Source organism: Tachysurus vachellii, chromosome 23 (assembly GCF_030014155.1).
Source record: "Tachysurus vachellii isolate PV-2020 chromosome 23, HZAU_Pvac_v1, whole genome shotgun sequence".
NCBI classification, from domain to species: domain Eukaryota; kingdom Metazoa; phylum Chordata; class Actinopteri; order Siluriformes; family Bagridae; genus Tachysurus; species Tachysurus vachellii.
In genome coordinates, this window is record NC_083482.1 from 3,236,618 (window position 1) to 3,262,444 (window position 25,827).

The 25,827-nt window shown below is 41.3% G+C and overlaps 1 protein-coding gene across 1 annotated transcript; it reads right to left on the bottom strand.

The window, feature by feature from the left end:
• Positions 1 to 2,858: 2,858 nt before the first annotated feature.
• On the bottom strand, positions 2,859 to 25,626 carry c3b.2 (complement component c3b, tandem duplicate 2). The gene is made up of 44 exons (XM_060859692.1): positions 25,488 to 25,626; positions 25,299 to 25,319; positions 25,187 to 25,222; positions 25,009 to 25,038; positions 24,494 to 24,686; positions 23,274 to 23,439; positions 23,023 to 23,093; positions 22,452 to 22,543; positions 22,280 to 22,362; positions 18,255 to 18,342; positions 18,058 to 18,160; positions 17,628 to 17,742; positions 17,000 to 17,115; positions 16,771 to 16,914; positions 15,255 to 15,470; positions 14,937 to 15,137; positions 14,705 to 14,863; positions 14,470 to 14,599; positions 14,114 to 14,182; positions 12,912 to 13,193; positions 11,904 to 12,129; positions 11,515 to 11,600; positions 11,186 to 11,325; positions 10,812 to 11,021; positions 8,605 to 8,671; positions 8,406 to 8,492; positions 8,121 to 8,324; positions 7,869 to 7,944; positions 7,612 to 7,771; positions 7,362 to 7,472; positions 7,043 to 7,187; positions 6,782 to 6,945; positions 6,411 to 6,560; positions 6,142 to 6,201; positions 5,936 to 6,026; positions 5,139 to 5,190; positions 4,968 to 5,052; positions 4,623 to 4,712; positions 4,420 to 4,525; positions 4,205 to 4,294; positions 4,015 to 4,092; positions 3,851 to 3,931; positions 3,562 to 3,709; positions 2,859 to 3,181 (listed from the first exon to the last, which is right to left on the bottom strand). The coding sequence occupies exons 1-44, from the start codon at positions 25,580 to 25,582 to the stop codon at positions 3,043 to 3,045; spliced, it is 5,256 nt and encodes a 1,751-aa protein (XP_060715675.1). The 5' UTR covers positions 25,583 to 25,626; the 3' UTR covers positions 2,859 to 3,042.
• Positions 25,627 to 25,827: the final 201 nt, after the last annotated feature.

Genomic DNA, 25,827 nt, shown 5'->3' on the forward strand with positions numbered 1-25,827 from the left:
CCTGTGAGCGGGACAGAAAATGGATGGATGGGTCTGTGCTTCATTATTATGACTTATTATGACATTTCCAATTATCATAACTGATCATCTTGTCTGATACACATATTACACACAACACACACAATATTCAACCAACAGCACCGTAATCTATTCAAAGTACACAAAAAACAGTGACATTTAAGGCTATTGCCGAAAAAGTTAAAAAAAATTAAATTACCATGCAGTTTGTTAAAAATTTCTATGTGTGTATTGTGTGTAGTTACGTGTATAAAAGAAAGTGGTCATAAATTGTGGCTTAAAATTGTGAGTCAGTTCCCAACATTCAATTAAACGATTCGACTCAAAGAGCCGGTCCGTTTGCGAACGTCACAGAACTAGTTCAAACAATTAGTCAATGAAAACGCTGTTTCAGCTGTCACAAGTCAACTCCCGTAAGTAAGTATCTGTGCGAATATTTTATTTTATTGCTTTATAAGTTATAAAAGCCGAGTTTCCTAGTGACACTCTTAATGAAGCTTTGCGTACAGTATGTCAGCTAGCTGCATTAGCATGTCAGGTCAAATCTCTCTCTGCAAACATGAGTTAAATTAAGGTAACGAAATTTGCTGTTGTATTTTTATGTATTTCGAATAAATGTTTATTGTTAAACAAAAAAAATAATAATTTAACTGAGAGATATTAGCTAAATGAGCTAGAAGTTATTAAGCCAGTTAGCATTAGCTAAGAGTCAAATTGAGAGGGACAAAAGGGAACTGAAAAAAAGCAGCCAAACTGTATTTATGAGTGTACAAATTGTACTTAATTTCCACTTTCCTTATACATTCATTCATTCATTCATCTTCTACCGCTTATCCGAACTACCTCGGGTCACGGGGAGCCTGTGCCTATCTCAGGCGTCATCGGGCATCAAGGCTGGATACACCCTGGACGGCGTGCCAACCCATCGCAGGGCACACACACACTCTCATTCACTCATGCAATCACACACTAGGGACAATTTTCCAGAGATGCCAATCAACCTTCCATGCATGTCTTTGGACCGGGGGAGGAAACCGGAGTACCCGGAGGAAACCCCCGAGGCACGGGGAGAACATGCAAACTCCACACACACAAGGTGGAGGCGGGAATCGAACCCCCAACCCTGGAGGTGTGAGGCGAACGTGCTAACCACTAAGCCACCGTGCCCTTCCTTATACATGTAATCATAAAATTTTAAGTTAACAAGTTAACTTTGGGTTTGTTGAGTCATAAAATCGAGAGATTTAGCTAGTCAGGTTGCCTCAACAGTTTTCCCCCACAGCTAAGTTTATATTAGTTAGTTGGGCTTGATTTTTTTCACAAAGTTCTTTACCTTACAAAAAAATGTATTTTTACCATCGGAATACCACAATAGCTTTATAAAAAGTTTTGAAGCATCCAACACCTGAGGTAAATCGTAAACTATGACGCCTACATTAACTTAAGAATGAGGTGAAGCTAAGCGAGCAAAGCGATTAAAAAAAACACAAGGTATGTTTTTAAAAAATTCCTTATTAATACATGTGATTTTTAACTGATATTCTATTATATTAATATATGTTTATAAAGAACCGCACATCATAATCTTTTCTGTTTAAAGCCACAAATGTGCTGATGTTGGAGGAAACGTTTATGTCAAATTTTATGTCAAATGATTAAATCTCTCCCTCTACTGGCCATCTCACTAAACTACAGCATAAAAGCAGTGAGTTTGGCACACTGTGGTGTCCAAACTCAACATCACAATTCTTTTGATATCAATATCTGGAATAATACGTGACATGAAGAAGTTTTCTGTAAGATGTTTTATTTAACATTTATGGAAGGAGCATGACAAGATTTGCGTTTGCGTTTCTTGCTAACATGACAAGCTGCATTTTATGTGAAATTGATGGAACGGCTGTTTATAGTCATGATAGCAGGAGCTGAATAAAATCGTTGAGGTTTTACATTAAATGTAAATGTTAGTCAATTAAAAGGCTATTTTTTTTGTACTCTGTATGTATGTGACAAATAAAATTTGATTTGACTTAACAGTATCTTCGCTTCATTATTATATTCCTCCTTCATCAGCGTCTCCCAAGTGTTTTATTTTTTTTACTGTTATTCTGAAGCATGTGTCTCAAAAATAATGCTAATTATAATTCCACTTGACGTGTAACACACTACTGTAGAAATGTCATTGGGTTTAAAAATGGCATTTAGGGTAATATATGAAAATAGACCAACATATCAATGTTTAAATCTAAATGAAAAAAAGTAAATACATTTTCAATTCTACCGATAATCTCAGTTTTTGTTTGTAGTCTTTAGCTTTGATGTGGTTTTTAAACCTGTTTTCCATTTAAATGTGTGTGCTCATGCCTTCAGAATCTTTGACCACAGACAGAAATGCTGACATGGTCATGTGACCAACTTCTCTGCCAGATTTTTTTTTTTTAATCATTAAAGATGGCAAACAGTTCATGAGCTAAATATTAATAGCCTTTGAGCTTGTAGCACCAGGTAGATTAATCCTCATATGGCTCATATGAGAGACAAAGTTTCAAATCAGTGCTTGTGGAAACGTGGCCCGTTACTAAAAACGTTCCAGCGTTAGAAACATTCCTTCTCTTGACCCTAGACAAGTAGGGCAGCGGATCCAAGATGGCCGTTCATCACAAATAGATCCAGGGAAGACACCGAGTCTGGGTTGTGTTCTAAATCAACCTGGCTAATGTCAACACACTGTCCGCGAGTAAACACCGCACCCTCACTAATCTTTAACCTGTTTAAAGAACAGAACAGCGATGCAACAGGGAGTCTTTGATTCCAAGTCAGACAGAACGGGGAGACAAACCTCACTGTTAATGTAAAGTTTTATTTAGAGCTGTGTGGCTTTCCTATTGGAAATGTTTCACTATGATACAGGTTTTGTATGTACAATAGACATTTAGAGATTGTATGTGAAGGTAGTGATCACAGACCACTGTGTGTGTGTGTGTGTGTGTGTGTGTGTGTGTGTGTGTGTGTGTGTGGTGTTTCTCAGGTCTGGCAGCCGGTGTCCTGCAAGACCGCTGTAAATTTCTCCAGCTCCGTGCATTTGTCTCGTGCCGCAGCGTTGCATTCGGCTGATGATGGCCAGTGCTCTACCCACGTCCTCTTCCCCAGAGCGTATGTGTATCTGTACGTAAGGAAGAGACATGACTGTAAGCCTTAAGTAGAAGGAAAAATACTCCATAATACACAACTCAGGAACTCATCGTCATGATTGCTGGACATACATTTCTCAAACTGTTGTTATTAAACCACCGATTCTATAAAAGGTTAAAGTCCGAGAGAAGGAGCAAATCTGTCCTGTATAAACCATTATAGCAGTTCTTTTTAGACACATTATAGCCATCTACAAGGTAAGTGCCTCCTCTGCTGACCATCTGAGTGAACTGCAGTGTTTCATATCACACAAATACACACAGGAACAACTTGTGCAAGAAATCAAAGGCTGGAAAGTGATGAGAAGAAAGTTTACAATATGGTACAGCCAAGTGAAGTGTTTAACATTACCCGTTATTGTCACTGCCTGCTTGCCAGACATCAGACGATGGACCGATGATGAGGTAGTCCTGCCCGGTGAGAAGATTAAGCCCCGCCCTACATCCAGCATGAGACAGAAACACTCGCGTGTCCATCTCTTTTAGACCAACCTCAGAACCTATGCATGCACACACACACACACATATACACAAACACACACACCCCATTTAAGGAAAAAAAACAAATACATCACAGTGTTTATGTCCAAAAACATTATCTTATTAAAGTCTGGTTTTAGAGAAGAAAACAAACACTGTACCTTCTTTTATGATCTTAAGGATCTGCAGCACATATCTGTCATATTGGCTTGTACTGACGCTCAACACTCTGACCTTGTAAGCTGGAAAACAGTATGCGCATGAGCCACAATGGATGTTAGTTCACTGCAGCTCAGTTAGCGTAACGGTAATCTGTAATGTTTACCATGGTGGATTCCCTTGCACACAGCGTTCCTCCTCTCTGTGTTTGTCTCAGCAGCTGTCTTCATAACGCAACAGTCGCCTGCACAAATATGTCTTGAACTGATCACAAAACAAGCATGCCATTTCATTCCTTTTTATTTAAATAATCTTTGCTGTCCTGTCTTCCCCTTACAAATTTTCCACAGATTTACCCTGTGTGCAACGGCAAACGTTGTCTTTACAGATCTGACTGAGCTGCTCTTTGTCCTCTGGTGGAGTGTAAAACCTGCTGCAACGTTTATCTGAAAACACACAACTGACCGTCACTCACCAGAATCACATCATAGATTTGCTGTAAACTATAATTTCAAATACATTTGATTCATTTAACCAGAAATAGCAGACAACAGAAGGACACTGTGTGTACCTGGGTTGTAATACTGGTATACAGTAACTATAGACGGTTGCAGGAGGCCCACTTTAAACTTCTGATTCAGCCTGAAGGTGATGATATCTGCCTCTTTGTTGGATACCTAAATGCATGTGACACATAGATAGAGTACGATATATAGAGTATTTTACTTAAAGAAAATGGGCCTCAGCAGCATACTGTATAGTCCTCCATGTTACCTTGAACAGATGAATGATGAGAGATCCTCTGTCACTCAGATTATCTACAACTTGAAAGTTGTTGATATAGCGATCCACAGAGTTGGTCAGCTGTAGATCAAAGAGCAAATAAAACAAATTTCCAAATGTGTGTTTACATGAGGAAAGTTCTGTGTCTGAATAATTGCAGCATTTCTGAGAGCTTTCTATTATCTGACTGTCACTGTGACAAAATCTTGCACTCTTTACTATGCTGTTATCCCCGGAATATCTTATCAACATCATTGTTCATCTATGCTTGTCTGAATAACACAATAATTACCTAACTGCAGCGCATGATATTTTTCAGCCTGTTTAGTTTCTCACCAGCTCAAGGTCTGCGGTTTCTGGTTCAAATCCCGTAGGCAGACTGATGTCGAAAACTGCCATGCGCACTTGATGTGCCAGAGCTCTAATGGGACAAAAAGCTCATGCTTACATGAATACTGCAGTTGCTCCTATGACGCTATGCTATTACATACTGTATGAATGGCTTACCTCACTCTGATGTCGAGTTTGTACACCTTCTCTACATCTGCATGAGGCTTCTCTGTGACGTACAGAAATTTGAGATAAACATTTTGCCTACATTTGATCCTTTATCCGGAATATATACAGTATAAACCCTATCCCTTGAGTCTATAGTGTTCTCCAGCCATTATCCTGAAAATGTACAGCATTCATGAACCCATCTTCTGGAAAACTTAAGTCAGGGTCTAAATTGATTGGGAATGTCAGTCCTTCAGCTTAGAGATCTGATTTGATCAAGATGCATTCCCTTGAAAGGATTCTCTGGCCATAAATCCTATAATGGCTTTTTCACCAACCCTTGGGAGATCTGCAGTGCTCAAAAGCCTTCTGTTTGAGACCTGTTAAAGTCATCTCTGTTTTAGAAGAGATCTCGAAAGAAAGACTTCTTTTGTAGATCTTAAGCAGTTCTTCTTTTCCTCACGCACCCCTATCTTGGAGACCTGGCATAGTCACTAACAGTTTTATGGTAAAAAAAATGTTTCTCATGGAGATCTAAATGGATGATTCTTCTCCTGGAGATCTCTTACAAAGATTAGTTCCAACTGGAAAGTACAAACTACCTGTGACAATCCTGTTTTTACTAATTGTACTCCTTCACCGAATGATCACCGGTAACTTGCCGACAGTTGGCTAGCATGTTTTTGGAATCAATAGGGAGTGCATTAATAAACCTGCCCAATTTAATTAACAACAAGTATTCTATTCATTCATTACTGATCACAGGACTCATAAAGAAATTGAGTGAAAGAATAAAAACGATGTACCGTTGCTTTCAGTAATGGTAACATTCAAATCAAAACCATTACAGGAGCTCTTCTCATCCTCATTGGGCAACTCATTGTAAACTGTTACAACCTACAGAGGATGGAGAGACAAATTTAGACATCACACCTGCCCAAATGCAGATGATAAAAAATTATTAAAAAGTTCTTGGGATGCAGGACTCTTGGGTGTGTTTGCCATTTTATACCTCTAGGATTCCTTGTCCATTTCCATTGGCGAGCACCATAAAGTCCATATCTAGAGGGACCTGTGTAACATTATCAAGTGTGATAGTGAGTTAGAAACATGTTGGATCCATTATATAGAAAGTGCAGAAGAGTTTCACGTTCAGGTAGCTTGAATTTGTCACATTTACTGCCATAACAGAAAATGGTTACTGCTAGTTACTTAAGGAGGAGCTAGGTAAATATAGATAGAATAGCACAAAATAGAATGAGCTAATCAGGTGTTACTGACCCGAGAGGAACGTGCAACATGGGCCAGTCGATTGGTGAAGGCCCAGCGTATATCCGAGCGACCAGGAACACTCAGGTCTACTCGCAGGTCAGACGGAGGGGGTTTCTTCACCATGTACTCGGACAGAGCCTGCAGTACCACCATGGTGGACTAAGAGAGAGGGAAGGGGATTCAGAATCTTGCACAGGAAAATATATACAGTAGGTGAAAGTCCACATGTACACTTGCACATTGAAAACTACATTTTGTAAAATCCTGGGATGGAATTAAAGAAGATCAGGAACAGTGTTACCCAGGTTACCCACATTCTTGATTCCAACTTTAGAAAATTTCCAAATAAATTTACAAATAAATCCAAACAATGATCATACTTGTGTAGATCCATATCCTCCCCCAACCCGTCGCTGCTGATTCAGCCACTTGAACGGAGTGGCTGCATCCTCAAAATGGCCGCCTTTAAGCAGGGCAAGCAGGGCGTAACCTGTCGCCTCCAGTGTATAGAAGGAATTGTCTGCATCTGGCCAGTGTGTGTGGTCTGATATCAAAAGACAAAGACAAAATAACCTCTTCAAATACATGAAAAATAGCAGCATAACATAAAATACATCTTCTCTGATGGCTCAGGTGAGTACCCGGTGATGCCAATTTCAGCAATACACTCTTAGAGCAGCCCTGATTGCTCATGGCCAAGGCATAACAGGCGACCGCGACAGAATACGGTCTGCGGAGCCAGTGGTATCGCTCCTTCAGATACTCTCCGGCTTGTCTGAACTTCACCTGGAAAAACAGAGAAGCCAGAAGCATGAACTATTTAAAGAAAACAGAATGAAATCGATGTTGGGGAATGTGAACTTGTGATTGTCTTTACATTTTGCAAAAGTAAGATAATTAAATGAATACATAAGGAATTTAGTGTGTGTGTGTGTGTGTGTGTGTGTGTGTGTGTATTACCTCTGTGTTTATTTCTGGATCACTGCATATAACAGCACTCTGAGCTTCAGCCAATGCAATCAGTACAAAAGCAGTCAGAGTTTCCCTGGACTCAGCACCCTGAAGACCTCCCTATACACAATCAGTACAAATACCATTAGACTAGCAATCCATCCTCTTCTTCTTTCCACATAATGCACAGGATTTCCCCATGTGGCAAATGTGTTGGCCAACTGTGACAGCTACATCATTATCGAGTCCAGTTCCTCACCGTCATGGAAGTGGCATAGACAGGGTTGTCCTCCTTAAATGCTCCAGATGTGAGCTGCTTGTGTTTGAGCAGGTACAGCAAAGGACCACATATGTGCTGCTTATCCACTGTAATGAATGGATAAGCCATGGAGAACACCTTCACCACGAACGCTGTGATCCTGTGACACCAAGAAAGCAGAAAGATTACTGTAAGGGAACAAAGGCAGGTTGATGTAATCAAATATGTCTTCTATCTTGCAAAAATAGTGAAAGTACCAGGTGCTGGTTCCTTCATTGCGATACGGTGGATATGAGTCATCCGTTTTGCGATAATGAAGCTGGTTGTCATATCCTGAGACATACGCAGAGAAATCAATACACAAACACTTCATGATTAAGGGTTTGACATCCAGTGCGATAGAAACTTTGAAGAAACTATGAGCCACAAGAATTGAAATGTTCTTCATTAAGAAAGAAAATTTGCTAAGAATTAGATCAGGGTCTTCGCTAGATTTGACCTCATCTTACCTTTTTTGATGTATTGCAGAGCTTCGTGTCTGCGCTGAAAACCCACACTTTCCCACTGTGAGCTGCGGTCCAGATAGTGAGCAGCGATGAGAGGCAGCGTGATGCTAGCCAGGTTCTGCTCCACACAGCCTCCAGGCATTCGGATCAGGGCCGCAAGCGAGTCCTTATTGATAGAGTTATCGATGCTGTCAGCCAGCAAATTACCTAAACACACACAGACATGTAATGAAAACTAATGAAGTCATCAGCAAAGTCAGTCAAGCTAGGAAGTAACTCATTATTTACCTCTGACGTTGACAAATGTTTCTGGAAGCGAGTTGGGAACCACCGAATTCAGTTTGGCTTTGTCCACACGAATGAGCTGATTTCCATCTGTGGACCAAACAAAGTACAAAGAAAATCTGTGTTACATGAAGATTTGGTAAATTTGCATTCACACACAACTCTTGAATTATTGAATTAAGGAAACAGGACGTGGTCTCACTGTTGTCTCCTTTCTCAGCAGGATTCAGCACAAAACTTCTCACGTGCATCCTCTGAATGCCCTCGACCTACAGCAACATACACGTGCACAATGCACGATTGTGAACGCAATATTAGGTTAGGTTAGGTTAGGTTAGGTTAGGTCAACTTTATTATCCCCGAGGGGCAATTTGTTTCACAGCCAGCAGAATCCATCAACAAACACAACAACAAACAGTACAGAGGAGAAAAAAAAAAAAAATTATTAAGTATTTAAAAACCCAATAGCAACTGGTACAAAAGAATTTTTAAATCTATTTGTCCTGCAAAGCGGTAAAGAATATCTACATGAAGAAGGTAACAACATAAAAAGATTCTGCAAGGGATGGCTGGAATCTCTTAACATTAACTCGGCCTTCCTCAGAGTCCTTGCTTTATACAAACTGTTTAAATCAATCAGGTTGGTGCCGACAATCTTACCACACACTTTAACAATACCCTGAAGTCTATTTCTATTTTTCAGATTAAGCAATACATACCAACACACAGATGTAAAAGTAATAACTGACTCAATAAAACAAGAATAAAACATCTTCATAAAAGTGCTATCCACTTTAAAACCGTAAAAAATACATACGCTGGTGGGCTTTTTTACAAACAGCATCCACATGAGCCCCAAAGGTCAAATTATCATCTATTATAGTACCAAGAAATTTAAAATTAGCTCATTAATTAATCTCAACAGCATGATCATTAATAACCACAGGAGAGATGGCTGTACGATTCTTCCTAAAATCTACAATCATCTCTTTAGTTTTTAATACATTAATGTCCAAAAAGGACAGTTTACACCAATCAATAAAATCTACCAATACAGAACCGTGAACAGGATCATCATTATCAAGGAGGGAAACGATCACTGAATCATCAGCAAACTTAATGATATGGCGCCTCTCAAGTTGCATACGACACTCATTAGTATAAAGCACAAATAAAAGAGGTGAAAGAACACACCCTTGCGGTGACCCAGTAGAGGAAAAAAGTACATCAGACAAAACACTGTTCACCTTCACACGCTGAGACCTATTGGTTAAGAAATCCATCAGCTAATTTATCAATCCAAAATCAATATTATGAACACTCTTTAACATTTCAGCTAGGATATGAGGTTGGATACAATTAAAGGCTGATGAAAAATCAATAAAAACCAAACGTACAAAAGTTTTTGCGCCCTCAAGGTGTGCCAAAATCATGTTTAATAGAGCACATATCGCATCATCAATACCCCTGCCTGACCTATAGGCAAACTGAAGCGGATCTAGATTTGACTGTACCATGGTCAAAAGTGCGTCCTTCACAATCCTCTCAAATGTTTTCATTATCAGAGAAGTAAGTGCTACTGGCCTGTACTCATTTAAAGATTTTGGTGCATTATTCTTAGGAACAGGTACCATAATAGACTCTTTAAAAGACAGGGAACCTTATGGAGACTCAATAACATTTTAAAAATAAAACAAAAAATATCTGCAAGTTGTTCTGCACAATTTCTAAGAATACGGCCCCCAATACCATTCGGGCCAGGACTTTTCCTCTCTCTTACACTTCGAAAAAGTTTTAAAACCATATCCATATTTACCCTATTCTGTTCCGGGGCAGCATTATTAAACACTGCCAATTCCTGACTAAAATCATGACTATTAAAACGATTATAAAAAACATTCAGATCATTAGAGAGATCAAAATCAAGCTTCCCATCAAGAAAAATATTACGTCTTTTGGAATTCATCCCCATCATGGATTTCACCCCCTCCCATGCAGAACGTGAATTCCCGGTTTTTAGCATATCCTCCACTTTGGCCTTATAATTAAGCCTTGCCATTTCCATTTTTGGTGCACAATATGGTGCACAATATGTTTGCATTTACATTTTCAGCATTTAGCTGACGCCTTTATTCAGAGCGACTTACATTTTATCTCATTTTTTTATACAACTGAGCAATTGAGGGTTAAGGGCCTTGCTCTGGGGCCCAGCAGTGGCAGCTTGGTGGACGTAGGAATCGAACTCACAACCTTCCGATTGGTAGTCCAACACCTTAACCACTAGGCTACCACATCCCTCTGATTATACACCATGTACATGATCTACATAGTAAGGAACATAATACTGACCACAAATCTTTTTCAAATACAGGCTAATCTAAATAATACAAGTTCCAGATCAAGTCTCACCACCACATGGAGGTTTTTACGGACCGCATCCTCTCCGATGAAGCTCCGCGACACAGCAGTGACCTGCAGGGGGAGCGCTCCTGATCGGAGCGGGATTACGGTGTAGGGGATGAGTACGGAGGAGAGAGCTTTCACAAACACCTCCTGCTTATGATCTTCAGTAAACGCCACACTGCACATTTCCTCCGTCTTAGCCAGGACCACCAGCACCTGTGTGTGAACATCGATGAACAATCAAAACATCAGTGATCACTAGGAACATTTTATAGCATACAAATTTCCTGAAGAATGCATAGTCTAAGTGATTCCTGTTAAGAGAAATCGACCACGTTGGATAAAGTGATGCACTAAAGCATGAGATGTGAATAGGTGACCTTCATGCTCTCGTTCACATAGTTGTGTAACACAGCCTTGATTTCCACATGCTCATTTCTGGCTGCTGTACGAGGAAGACGAAGGTCGATAAAGAAACGCTTCCATGCTCTGATATTATATGGCTCGGCTACACAGAAACCTGCAGGAACGCAAAATCTGTTTTCAGAATGCACATAATGTGGGCCTTGTCAAGTTATACTGATCCTCCTGATGTATATACATTGGACGTCCAATACAAAAAGTTGGACCAATAGGTGAACAATGCAGGAGAGTCTGACGTATACAGGACAAAGAACAAAAAGAGGAAATGGAGTCAAAAAAAAAGCACCTGTCTTGGATGATGCACTGACACCCAGAATCCCCCACTGAGTGATGCTGTCGGGGAGAACGTGATCCATTGGCAAAACAGCTAATCTGAAAAAAGACGAGGGTTAAACATATAAGCAATGTCTCCATCCAACTGGGGTTATCTATCAGACCATAACTGAAGACAAATAAAAAGACTTCATTGTTTTGGACTACTGATCGGAAAGTCGTGAATTCAAATCCCAGGGCCACCAAGCTGCCACACCTGGGCCCCTGAGCAAGGCCCTGAACCCCCATTGCTCAGCTTTATAAATGAGATAGATGTAAGTTGCTCTGGAAAAGAGTGTCTGCCAAATGCCATAAAATGTAGAATCTAGACTAGAGTGACTTATACAGAAAAGCAAATCTTACCCATCCGACACGGGTGCTTCAGGAAGTTTGACATCAGTCCACAGCCAGGATTCAAAAAACTTGGTACGAACATAAATGTCATCCAGCTCATAGTCCTCATCATTGTACTCCTCATTGTCCTCATCCTCCTCCTCCATTACCACTCTTGGTGCCATGAGTATAGCTGAATTAACTACAGCAGTCTCATAAACTGGAGAATGAGGAAATGAAAAACCCAACATAGTACCTACAGTAAAAGGGCAGAAATGCAACCAACACAATTCAGAATTACAGGTAAAAGAGTGAAATTACAGACACTCATTTTTCAGTGATTAATTTTCTGACAGTAGTTCAGAGTATCTCAGTCTATCTCAATGTATACAGTGGGGATCGAAAGTTTGGGCACCCCAGGTAAAAATTTGTATTATTGTGCATAAAGAAGCCAAGAAAAGATGAAAAAAATCTCCAAAAGGCATCAAATTGTTGCCATTTTTTTGTTTTCTGTTATTTTGAAAGTGTAAATGATGGAAATAAAATCGAACTTTATTTTGACAAATCATAAGAATGTTTAATCTGTAATTTGATGCCTTTTGGAGATTTTTCCATCTTTTCTTGGCTTCTTTATGCACATTAATACAATTTTTTACCTGGGGTGCCCAAACCTTCGAGCCCCACTGTATAGTGTGCTTGTTAGAATATGTTATCCTTTCTATAGTAACAACGTGGACCTGGTATGCCAGATGATCTAAGCAGAACTTGTAACACTAAGATTAACACTTCAGGAATTCTTCAGTATAGAGAGCATATTGTGCTTTGTTCTTTCCTTATAATTGCTATAATGTCAATGAGTACAAGACGTTTCACAAACATAAACAAAGAGTACTCTGTTTGGTTCAATTATGAATTGAAAAAAAAAAAGCAAATAGTTGTGGTATAGGAACAATAAAACATTTCAGGATGTGCTTTAAAAGGAAACTCTGCCTTGTTATGTGCTAATTAATATTGTGAAAATGAAAGTAGATAACTTACGCTCTCGAACAAATTCTTGGTCCATCGATTCACCACGGAGCATAATTCGATTGTAGCGTGGTTTTGGAGTGGTGGATGGTGGCTCTGGAGTGGTGGGTGGTGGTGGGGTGATGTTGCCCAGTTCTTCACCCCTGTACTGTGAGCAGCACTCGAGAAAAGCCATCACACAGCTCCAGTTTTCAGTGATGTAAAGAGCACGGCGGCGGCATGAATACGGCATGGGAATCTCCCTCATTCCATCGGAGCAACAGCGCCTCAAAAACCGGTCAGAATGAGATTTCTCTGATCACACAAATAAACAGAAAAACACAAATATGTCAACATTATTTGCTTTACTGTCATCGTCGAAAGTCGTCATCGTGTAAACTCCATGTTCTCAGTGCTCTCTCTCTCCATTCTCTTCGAAAAATAACCTAAGCCTTGTATCGTTCTGCACGCCACAGGGCTAGTTTCTTAATTTTTTTGGGTATTAAATTCTGAAATTTAATGGCTCGATGATTTAGTGATTAGCACGTTCGCCTCACACCTCCAGGGTTGGGGGTTCGATTCCCGCCTCCGCCTTGTGTGTGTGGAGTTTGCATATTCTCCCCGTGCCTCGGGGGTTTCCTCCGGGTACTCCGGTTTCCTCCCCCGGTCCAAAGACATGCATGGTAGGTTGATTGGCATCTCTGGAAAATTGTCCGTAGTGTGTGAGTGAATGAGAGAGTGTGTGTGTGCCTTGCGATGGGTTGGCACTCCGTCCAGGGTGTATCCTGCCTTGATGCCCAATAACGCCTGAGATAGGCACAGGCTCCCTGTGACCCGAGAAGTCGGATATGCGGTAGAAAATGAATGAATGAATGAAATTCTGAAATGGCAAAATGGTCCACAAGTATCAATTTAACTATAAAACAAACTCAACGAATCGATTAAGAGGTTATGTTTTCAAGTCCAGTGGGTTTTTCTTTTCATTCCTCTGTGTAGCCCACATACATCAGAAGGAAACATAATTTCTTTAAGACCACTGTGCAACCATGGTAAAGCCAAAAAAGCAAGATCAATATAAGTATAGTGTCGTGTAACAGAATAGCAACAATTTCTGTAAACAAGTCAGATTTATTGGCATTTTATGTCATACTAATCTTTCTAATGTGTCGCTATTAAGACTTCAGGAATTTGGTCTTTTCAAGTACACATTTTATAATATATGAGGCATTACTTACCGAGCTGGTCTCTGAGTCTCAGTTTTTCAGCAGATCGCTTCCTTCTAGACCTCCAGTTACACGGCTGACCTAATCAGAAAAACAGAACGCATGAGTTCTTTCGCAAAATCCACTTTATGGTTAGTGCGTACTACTAATTTCTAATTTATACTTAATTATTTAATTAGCAAAAGAATTGTGCAAGTTCACATAGGCAAAATTTTAAGACTTATTTTAATATTTAACAAAAATACTATAATATAATTGGGCTAATCTTTACACAAACTGACTTTGCTGTAGAATTCACAACACCAGGCAGAGGACAAAACAGAAACCTTGCCATTATAATAAACATCATGTGCAAAAAGAAAATGTACCTTGTGTACTATCAGTTGCTACACCGAAGCTGGACTGAAAATTCAAGCCTGCGTCCATGAACACACCCAAGCTGTCCTTTCCGCCACCTGGAGAGCAGCCCAAATCCCCCTGTCTGAGCGTGTCCCAAATCTGGAAGTACACAACCGAATTAGTGGCAAAATCTTAAAAGAGAGCATCATCATCATCATCATCATCATCATCATCATGATGATCATCAAATATGAAAGCACTCACGTTCCTCTGTGTCAGGCGGCTCTTGCTTAGCAGGAAAACGGAGTTGTCCACAACGACCAGGCTGACCTTTGCTCCGGGGGTACCCCTGACTTGGAAGCTAAAGCTGTCGCCTGGCGAATACGAGTCCTTCACCTGACCATTCAGTGGCTCTACGTTGAGCTACAACAACGATCATGTCAATGGGACTTCCATACAAAAGTAAACACCAAACATTAAACACACATTGACTCACTGGTTCCACACAATGGCTCTCCACATCCACTGAAATGGAATCGGCCACCAACTCCACTTTAAGTTGCCATGGCAATACGTAGTATGCCACAAAGCGGAACGAAGGCAGCATCTCTGAAGTCAGCAGCAGGGGAATGTTTATCACGTCATGCCCTTCAACGTTTACCCTGCCAGCACGTATTATTCTCCCTTTATTCAGCACCTAGAGAGTGCAGGGAATAGTTAACTTACTCTCTTGAATTTTCCATAAACACATTTTTTTCTATATGTATTATTATTACTCATAAACAATAATAACACAGTCGACAGAGTGACGTACGATGTAGGAAACGTGTTTAAGGTAGCTTGCTTCTTTCTGTGAGAAGGTTCTCAATTGCAGTTTAAGGTTAAAAGTCTGTCCAGCCTTCACCGTATTCGCATCATGCTTGATGATAAGCTGATTCAGCCGCAGAGAATTATAAGGCATGTACGATTCCACGTACCATTCAGCCTTCGTCTGCTGTTCTTGCTTCAAATTCGGCATTACCGTCTCTGCCTGCAAAGACAGTTTACAAGTCGTGTCTGTGAGAAAATTTTAGATATTTAACAAACTCAATGATGTTCTAGCATAGTCATGAAGGTTCTTTGCTAGGGATCATTTATAAAAATTGCAAATTCAAGTGATGACTAAATGCCAACCGCTTAAATTGAACTCTTTCTTTCTTTTTTCTAAGCCTAATGGTTAGAGAGACTGACTCCTAAGGTTGGGGGTTCGAGTCTCGGGATGGCAATTCCATGACTGAGGTGTCCTTGAGCAAGGCACCAAACCCCCCAACTGCTCCCTGGGAGCACAGAATAAATGGCTGCCCACTGCTCCGGGTGTGTGTTCACGGTGTGTGTGTGTTCACTGCTGTGTATGTGCACTTTGGATGGGTTAAATGCGGAGAACAAATTCTGAGTATTGGGTCACCGTACTTAGCTGTATGTCACGTCACTTTCACTTTCACTTTACAAGGCAAACCACAAGCTTAAATGAATGTGTTTGTTATAATTTGGTTCAATTTGTGAGGTTTGTGTAGAAAAGTGAAGAATCTACATAACTGGTACTGTGTGGAGATTTTATTATTATAAGGAAGGCGTCTCCAATCTCAGGGGTGTTTAACCATCAGAGGTAAAGCTGTAACTATTCAGACGTAGGAAACAAACACAGGAAGCAGAGCTTTCCAGTTTCTTTGTAAAATCCAATACAAATTTAAAAAAAAATATTTATGTACAAGATGAAGTGACAGTGTGAACTTTTTAAATCTCGTACATAATATGGGCAGTGAAATTCTAACCAAGAATTAAACAGCAATGAGAACGGCAATTGGGACAAACATTTGGTGCTTGGACCCTTAAACCAACATGTAAATCATGGGTGGCCAACCCGCAGCTCCCGAGCCACATGCGGCTCTTATGTTCATATCGAAGTTTGTATTTGTGTCTTTTTAATGTGCGTGTTCGCTTCGCTTGAATTCAATACGGTATTTTCATCAAACGCGCATGTGAGTGGGATGAAAATACCTCAAAGTTTCCCAGTAGGAGCAAGATCATTTGAGTAAACAATTTGTGTCAAGTTCGCTCTCAAAATGGCAGGGAAAAAAGGTGATGTTCATGTGTGCCCATATATATGATGTGGCTTTTTGTGGTAACACAGTAAAAAATGTGGCTCTTGGTCTCTGACTGATTGGCCACCCCTGATGTAAATCATTGTTTATCCTGCACACTGCGTACACACAAAGAGGATCATGACATAAAATTCGAAAACTTTTGTGGTTTAGGTTTGTAATATTAGTATGAATTGAGATATGACTTACTGTTAGCATGACAGGTTGCAAGTCAGAAGGCATGTTAAGATACACTTTGATGGTGCCGCTGTGGACTGTGATTGGCGTGGGCAATAATGTGATTTTCACAGGAACGTTTGGGGCTGGGGTGCCATCATGGTGGCTAACCGTAACCTGAGACACCAAAATGCAAACATCTTAATGTATACATAACCCAAATGCAATTTACTATGTATTTAGTACTATTTATAAATGTTACCATCATTTGAAACGGTAGCCCAGATTTAAAAAAACGTGGAGTGTCCTTGATGACGAGCACATATGGTGCCAAGACTATTTTGATGCCCGTCTTCTCTGCATCCACTAGGTCACTTCCTGAGGAGGACAGTGCATCAACATACTTCAGACTTTCCACCCTTGGGTATTGCCCAGTACACAGCACTACAGAGATTCCACCAAAATATATCCAGACGATTGTGTGTCTGCAATTAACTCATAGAAATTCCACCTGTTAAATAATAATACTGACTCGTTCCTATCTGCAAGCACAACAGCAACCACACAATGCACAACCTATAATATAAAACTTTATACTATAAGTATAAAACTTGATGCTGTACATTTGTGAGGTGCTATACAATCGTATGCAAGGTGAATTGTACAAATATTGAGCCCATGCAGGGATAGAAAATCTTAAATAATTTGTAGACTGATTTGGGACACACCATTTTTACCCTAGAGCATGATGGCTATTCTGTGAAACCTAAAGATTCAGATAAAGACTTCTGAGTATTTCTAGACATTGTTTTTTTCGTTTTATTTGTTTTTTTTTCTTTTAAACATTGCAATTATACACAGAATAATGATCTGTGACAAAGATGTCCTACCTGAGCTGGTCAAGACGGAAGCTTTGACATATATGGACGAGCCCACGATGCTGTTTATGTCAGGGTAGGTGCTCTTAATCTCGGCTATGGTCAGAGTGGCGATCCCACCATCCAGCTGCAACCAGTCAGGAGCAGAAGTGTGTTAGATTGAAGTGAAGTTACAGTAGCCTAGATTTATTACCAAAACCAGTTTTGAGAGCAGGAATCTTGTTGAATTGTAAAATTGATCTAAAATTGTTCAGATGTTTAATTCATATATGTTTGTTTTATTCAAGAGAAAAACACCTGATATTTAGTCAATCATCATCAGTTAGAATTTCAGGATTGGTCAGTATTTGGGAGTCCATCCCAGGAACTATGTGCCTGAGGACTTTCTTCCTTGTTCCAGGTTATTTGACATCCCATTCATTGTGCTTTATATTTCACTCACATTGTTCACTTGCTTCATGGACGATAGTCTCACTTTCTCTCCATTTCTCTCCACTCCAAACACCACGTACGCGACACCTTTCACATCCTTGCCATACAAATATCTGTATCATTGACAAAGTAACACTGAGTGAACAAACAACATCTGATACTCTGTGTGTATATACAGTTGGTAAAGAAATAGAACATGGTATTGACCTGGCATGCACTTCCACCTTTAACTCCTTATCTTCCAAACTGAAGTGGGTCCTTTGCGGTATTAGTGTCACATTGAATGCTGGTAGCACTAGAATAGACAAAATTACATTATCAACACAGAAGCTCCTTGCACAAGTGTTTCCCCTCCAGCCAAATACTGCACATGGGAAACGAAATGGACTTAATTGAGACATAACATTAACATTACATTATCCCGGATTTGGGGCTCGCACGCGAGTGCCTGGTGGCCGGGTCTTACCCCATGGGGCCCGGCAGGGCTCAGCCCGAAGGAGCAAGGTGGGGCCGATCTCTTGTGGGCCCACCACCTGCAGGAGGAACCGATTGGGGCTGGTGCAGTGTGGATTGGGTGGCAGTCGAAGGCGGGCACCTCGGCGACCCAATCCCCGGACACGGAATCTGGCTCTAGGGACATGGAATGTCACCTCACTGGGGGGAAGGAGCCTGAGCTGGTGCGGGAGGTTGAGAGATACCGACTAGAGATAGTTGGGCTTACCTCCACGCACAGCTTGGGCTCTGGAACACAACTCCTCGAGAGAGGCTGGACTCTTTACTACTCTGGAGTTGCCCGCGGCAAGAAGCGGTGGGCTGATGTGGGTTTGCTCATAGCCCCCGATCTCAGCAGCCATGTGTTGGAGTTCACCCCGGTGAATGAGAGGGTCGTTTCCCTGCGCCTTTGGGTCGGGGATAAGTCTCTCACTGTTATTTGTGCTTATGGGCCAAATGGCAGTGTAGACTACCCGACCTTCTTGGCGTCTCTGGGAGGGGTGCTGGAAAGTGCTCCGACCGGAGACTCCGTCATTCTACTGGGGGACTTCTACGCTCACATGAGCAGCAACAGTGACAACTGGAGGGGCATGATTGGGAGGAACGGCCCCCCTGACCTGAACCCGAGTGGTGTTCTGTTATTGGACTTCTGTGCTAGTCACAGTTTGTCCATAACGAACACCATGTTCAAGCATAAGGGTGTCCATCGACGTTGATGATCGACTTTGTGGTTGTTTCATCTGACCTCCAGCCATATGTCTTGGACACTCGGGTAAAGAGAGGGGCGGAGCTGTCAACTGATCACCACCTGGTGGTGAGTTGGATCCAATGGCGGGAGAGGAAGTTGGACAGACTTGGCAGTGTCGACGCGGCCACTCGGAGCTGTGGCCATAAGGTCTCCGGTGCCTGGCGGCAATCCCCGAAGCCGGTGGTGGACCCCGGAAGTAAGGGATGCCGTCAAGCTGAAGAAGGAGTCCTATCGAGCCTGGTTGGCTCAGGGGACTCCGGAGGCAGCTAATAGGTACCAGAGGGCCAAGCGAGCTTCATCCCAGGTGGTTGCGGAGGCAAAACCCCGGGTCTGGAAAGATTTCGGTGAGGCCATAGAGAAGGACTATCGGTTGGCCTCGAAGAAATTCTGGCAAACCGTCCGGTGCCTCAGGAGGGGGAAGCAGTGCCCTGCAGAGTGGGAATCTGCTGACTTTGACTGGGGACATCCTTGGGAGGTGGAAGGAGTACTTAGAGGATCTCCTCAACCCAACCGACATGTCTTCCACTGAGGAAGCAGAGGCTGAGGGCTCAGTTGTGGACTCGTCGATCCCCCAAGCTGAGGTCACTGAGGTAGTTGAGAAGCTCCTCGGTGGCAAGGCACCGGGGGCGGATGAGATCCGCCCTGAGTACCTCAATTCTCTGGATGTTGTGGGGCTGTCTTGGTTGACACGCCTCTGCAACATCGCGTGGCGGCTGGGGACAATGCCTCTGGACTGGCAGACTGGGGTGGTTGTCCCTCTGTTTAAGAAGGGGACCAGAGGGTGTGTTCCAACTATAGGGGATCACACTCTTCAGCTTCCCCGGAAAAGTCTATGCCTGGGTGCTGGAGAGGAAAATTCGGCCAATAGTCGAACCTCGGATTCAGGAGGAACAATGCAGTTTTTGTCCCAGTCGTGGAACACTGGACCATCTCTATACCCTTGCCAGGTTGCTGGAGGGTTCAAGGGGAGTTTGCCCAACCAGTCCACATATGCTTTGTGGATCTGGAGAAGGCATTCAACTGTGTCCCTTGTGGCGACCTGTGGGGTGCTTTGGGAGAATTGGGTCCGGGGCCCTCTGCTAAGGGCTGTCCGGTCCCTATATGACCGGAGCAGGAGTTTGGTTCGCTTTGCCGGCAGTAAGTCAGACTTCTTCCCGGTGCATGTTGGACTCTGGCAGGGCTGCCCTTTGTCACCGGTCCTGTTCATTATTTATATGGACAGGATTTCTAGGCGCAGTCGGGGGCCGGAGGGAGTCCGGTTTGGGGACCACAGGATTTTGTCTCTGCTTTTTGCAGATGATGTTGTCCTGTTGGCTTCATCAAATCAGGACTTTCAGCGTGCACTGGGATAGTTTGCAGCTGAGTGTGAAGTGGCGGGGATGAGAATCAGCACCTCCAAGTCCGAGCCCATGTTTCTCAGCCGGAAAAGGGTGGCTTGTCCCCTTCAGGTTGGTGGAGAGCTCCTGCCTCAAGTGGAGGAGTTTAAGTATCTTGGGGTCTTGTTCACGAGTGAGGGAAGGATGGAGCGGGAGATCAACAGGTGGATCGGTGTATCCTGTGCAGTGATGCGGTCGATATACCGGTCTGTTGTGGTGAAGAAAGAGTTGAGCTGCAAGGTGAAGCTTTCTATTTACCAGTCGATCTACGTTCCTACCCTCACCTATGGTCATGAGCTTTGGGTCATGACCGAAAGGACAAGATCACGGATACAGGCGGCCGAAATGAGTTTCCTCCGTAGGGTGGCTGGGCGCTCCCTTAGAGATAGGGTGAGGAGCTCGGTCACTCGGGAGGAGCTCAGAGTAGAGCCGCTGCTCCTCTACATCGAGAGGAGTCAGCTGATGTGGCTCGGGCATCTGTTCCGGATGCCTCCTGGACGCCTCCCTGGGGAGGTGTTCCGGGCATGTCCAACCGGGTGGAGGCCCCGGGGAAGACCTAGGACACGCTGGAGGGACTATGTCTCTCGGCTGGCCTGGGACGCTGGGTATTCCCCCGGAAGAGCTGGAGGAAGTGCCTGGGGAGAGGGAAGTCTGGGCATCCCTGCTTAGACTGCTGCCCCCATGACCCGGTCCCGGATAAGCGGCAGAAAATGGATGGATGGATGGATGGATGGACATTATTAACATAACATTATTTAGATATCCTAAAAGTATTCACATTGCTATGAACCCCTATGAATTAGATCTGGTGCAAACAGATGCTATCAGACACCAGATACCATCAGATGTTTGGAGTCCAGCTGTGTATAGTTAAAATGTCACTGCTCTTGCTGAATGTCCCCAGAGCTTGTTAGAGGACCTACCTCCAACAATAGTCAAAGATCTGGCATCAATCAAAATTTGATGGTGATGAAAAGGATCACAATTGCGCAACATCCAGCAGAGCATTAAATCCATTACCAACAATGTGTCACTACTGCAACTAGAGGAGTCTGTCCACCAAAATTCAACAACCAGGTAAAGAGGGGATTAGTCCAATAAGAGAATACAGATCTTTGTTTAGGCCTTGTTTTGATAGCTCTCTGGTCTTCACAATGCTTTGAATCATTTTACCAATTATATTACATTTTCCTCTCACTACTAAATCACAGTACACTAACAATCGTGCACATCCGTGACATCTAAATCTGAAAAACTGAAAAATAAAATCACTTCCCGATTTTAACCCCTTAGTATGTTCAAGAATGTAGTCACATGTGCACAAACCAATTTGCATGAAAAGAAGTGAATTGTTAAAATTAGTGCTAAGAGATGCTTTGATTTACTTAAGCATGTACATTTATTTACAGAAAATCACACTTTGGATAAATGGGCACATTTTAACTCGAAACCACTAACAAAAATGACAAATTTGAAATCCAATGTCAGGCATAAAATGCACATGAGGACAGTGAGCACTCTTTTTTTTAAACAAAACCATTTTAAAAAGTCTAATATTTGTTTGAATTTAAGGTTTGAATTATTTTCGACAATGACATAGAAATATAAACACATACCATACTTTTTCACCTCAAAATCAGCACTAAATGTGTTCTCCTTCCAGTGGTCAAATTTGGCAACAACCTTCCACTTGCCCTCTCTAGAAAATAAGAAAATGTGTGAGTTTAACAGTGAGTAATCCAAGAAAGTAAAATCAAATTAAAAAAAACATTGAATAACTATACATACTTGACGATATCCGAGAGTCCGTACGTGCTGGAGTAAATGCCGTCTGCTGCTCTGCTCCTCTGTATGCTATGCACTGTAATTTCATCCGGATTCTGAAACAGCAGAGATGAACAGCAAAGTGATGAAAATTCTGGCTTCAGACAGACACTAAACTCAAGATTAAAGTTTTGTAACTTAAAAATCTAAGGAAGTGAATGGAACACCTGAATTCAATGATTTGGAGGGGTGTCAAAAAAACAATTGGCAATATACTGTATGTATACTGTGTGTATATTACTTCCAATGCACAGATAGTGACCAAAGAATTTAAGATCGAAGCTTATCCTGTGACAAAATTGAAAGACCAGGGATCTACAGTACAGAGACTTAATCTAGAAATCGCATCTCAGGTGATTATTCAGACATAAAAGCCACTTTGATTTTATATCCATTTCAGACACCTCCACAGCACAGCTTTGCTTTTTTCCCCCTCGAAATATCATTTTTCTGATGCCACCAATGAGAAAATGCTTCACACTCAGTTTTACTGTCAAGTGAAAATGATATAGATATAAAGAAATAGAGTTTTTACCTGGATTTCAATGGAAATGGTGCCGTTGAATGCTTGAAAATCTGCGTTAGAAATAAAAGCTCGGCAACGCACTGTACAAGGGGAAAAAAAAGACCCTCAGAATCAACAATTCACACTATAATGTGTTATTAGAAAATATTGGGTCATAAGCATTTCAACTAGATATGACATGATATTTTGGATACTTCATTGATCATAAAAACACTAGTGACACTTTGAGACAAGGTTTAAATTAAGCTTAGGGTTATTACCTGTGTCTCCTGGGTTGTAGACAGGTTTGTCAGTCTGAATAAAGATGTAACCAGACTGGAATGACACTTTACTGACGTGCTTAACCTGATGGTAGTCTCCGAATTGGGCGACTAACTCAACATACTTGGTCTCTTTCTCTTCTGGTTTCAGTAAGCTCGGATTAATCTGTGCAGAAGATCCGATCAAAATCAGTAAATTAATATGATTAATAGGTAACTCGGCAGCTGTGTGAAATACAAGCTTTTCTGTTTCTCCTTTAAAATACCAGCTAAATTAAATTATTCTTTGTTTTAAATTAGGCCAAACGTAATTCGGTCGATGATGAAGATTTGACAGAAAAGAACATTTCCCTTAACGACTTTACAACCACGCTTGTTTAGATGGGAAATTTCTAACCCATTTGGACAGGACATATGGGACTGAGAGACACTGGGGAAAAAATACCAAGTGGAATACTATTTCTGGTTTACGACTTTTCTGTATGGACTTGGACATGACTTAGAGTTTGGCATGTCCTGGTGCTGAGCACTGGTCTTGGCCTCAATAAAAGGATTTGATGACTTTCTGTCTCAGTCTTGACTCAGTCTCTCTTTAATTGGACTCAGTCTCTATTATCCTGGTCTTGGACTTGACATCAGTGGTTTTAACTATACTGTAGCCCTAAGTGTTCTCTGTATAAATCGAGGAGATGACCAGAGCCTGTATTTCATGAAAGTTCTTAATACAAAGAGTTTTTCCTAGTGATGTAATTCGAAAAAAATGCTTAGAAATGTGGGCCTTTCCCCTTATAATTAAAGAGAAGATTCTAGTAAAGTTAAAAGTTATGCATAAAGCATCTTAACACTTAAAAGAGCTCTTAAGGTCAAAAAGCCCTTGGAAGAGGGAGGAAGACATTAAAGAGGCTTAAGAGTTTCTTTAGAAGAGGAGAAAATGGCCAAAAGGTAAAGAGGGAGCATCGCCTTCTCTCTAAGATAAAAGTGTTTGTATTTTCCTTGCTCAAAGTTTCTCTGAGATTGGTCCTGAATCACTCTTAAAATAAGATTCCTAGTTATAAATGTTTAAACTAAGTTAGAAGCTCTCTGAGATCATTCTTGGAATCTTCATGAATATGGGCTCAAGTTATGATGGATGCTCATCATACTAAAAAAATTAGATGGCCAGAAAAGGGGCGTAGCCAACAAGCAGTGAACAAAGCCCTAACCAATGTAACAGAATTTACTTGGATGGTTTGGAGGACACTGTAGTTATTATCCGAGTTGAGGGTGATGGTTCCCTTGCACAGTAGCTTTGACTTGACTGGGAAATCATATACTGAGAGAGAAACACTGACAGGCTGAGAAAGTCCAAATGCCTCCAGCAAGATATTTTCTTTATTTTCCACTCTCAACACTGCTGGAGTCACCATCGCAAACCTGCAGAAACAACCCACAACATCTTGTTCTTTTGACCAGTTGTTTGGCTTTGTACTAGCTTATATCATGAACAAATCATTAGAAGTTTAAGCTAAATGTGAATGTCTAGAGTTCTGCGATGAAAGTATAATTAATAAAAGACAGGCTGGTGACTGAATGTCTGGTTCATGCTCTTATAACTCATTTTCAAGCCGTTTCAAGTAACACTAAGCATAATGATGAACGGATAAAAACATAAGTCTATTTCCTACATTTTAAAAATCCACACCAGATTTTACATGTGTGCGCTCAGGGTGAGAGAAGAAAAATATAGTTTCCTCACTTTGGTGTCAGGTCGAAGTCCGGATTCATTCTGCAAACACAGAAAAATTCTCACACTGAGACAAACAATTGTACTGAATATAAAAGAAAACCATTCATCTTTGACGGTACTAAAAAGACTTTGGCTAAAGTGCACCACAAGAACGTTGTCTTTAAAAGATTATTAATCGTGTACTTACGAATCAGGAAGCAAAAACGGATAGCGATCATGTAGACTATGGAAAAAGAAGTGTTAATTTCCACATGATTTTGGTTCATTCTTAACACACACACAGAAACTCAGACACATACCTCCAAGGACGAATCCTGCGCCTGTAATAGAATTATACATGCAAAGATCAAGCAGGAATTAATTAGTAAAGCTAAAACTAACACACTTGTACTGGCCAATAGTGTAGTCTAACCCAACCCAAGCTTATTCATAGTGTCCAGCTTCATATATAAAAATTTAAATATTTTTGTAGAGAAAATGCGACTTACCGAGTGAATCTATCCTCAAATGCATGTGAGTTATACTGAGCATTTAATTTGTTCCACAAAGACAAGATGCCCAGTAACAGCGTTAATGAGCGCATCCTTACAGATGACCTGCTACACAGAGTATAACAACCTCAGACCAATGCTAATAGGTAATGCATTCGGTCCACTATTTTAACCGTCCCACTATTTCACAACGTTCAATCGATTACTGGCAATGACGTGACCAGCATCTGCAAACTGGGAATTTCCATCCCAGGATCAAATTTGGACAGTTCCTTTTATACATATTTTAATAACAAATAAAATTCCAGAATTTTTAATTAACATTACAGAAGTTGGG

Coding starts and splice junctions, on each gene's coding strand:
- c3b.2 (XM_060859692.1), bottom strand. CDS start 25,582: ATGCGCTCATTAACGCTGTTACTGGGCATCTTGTCTTTGTGGAACAAA. Junction 7,188..7,361: donor ATCCAGAAATAAACACAGAG/GTAATACACACA, acceptor CTGTTTTTCCAG/GTGAAGTTCAGACAAGCCGG. Junction 3,182..3,561: donor GCAGGCAGTGACAATAACGG/GTAATGTTAAAC, acceptor CCTTACGTACAG/ATACACATACGCTCTGGGGA.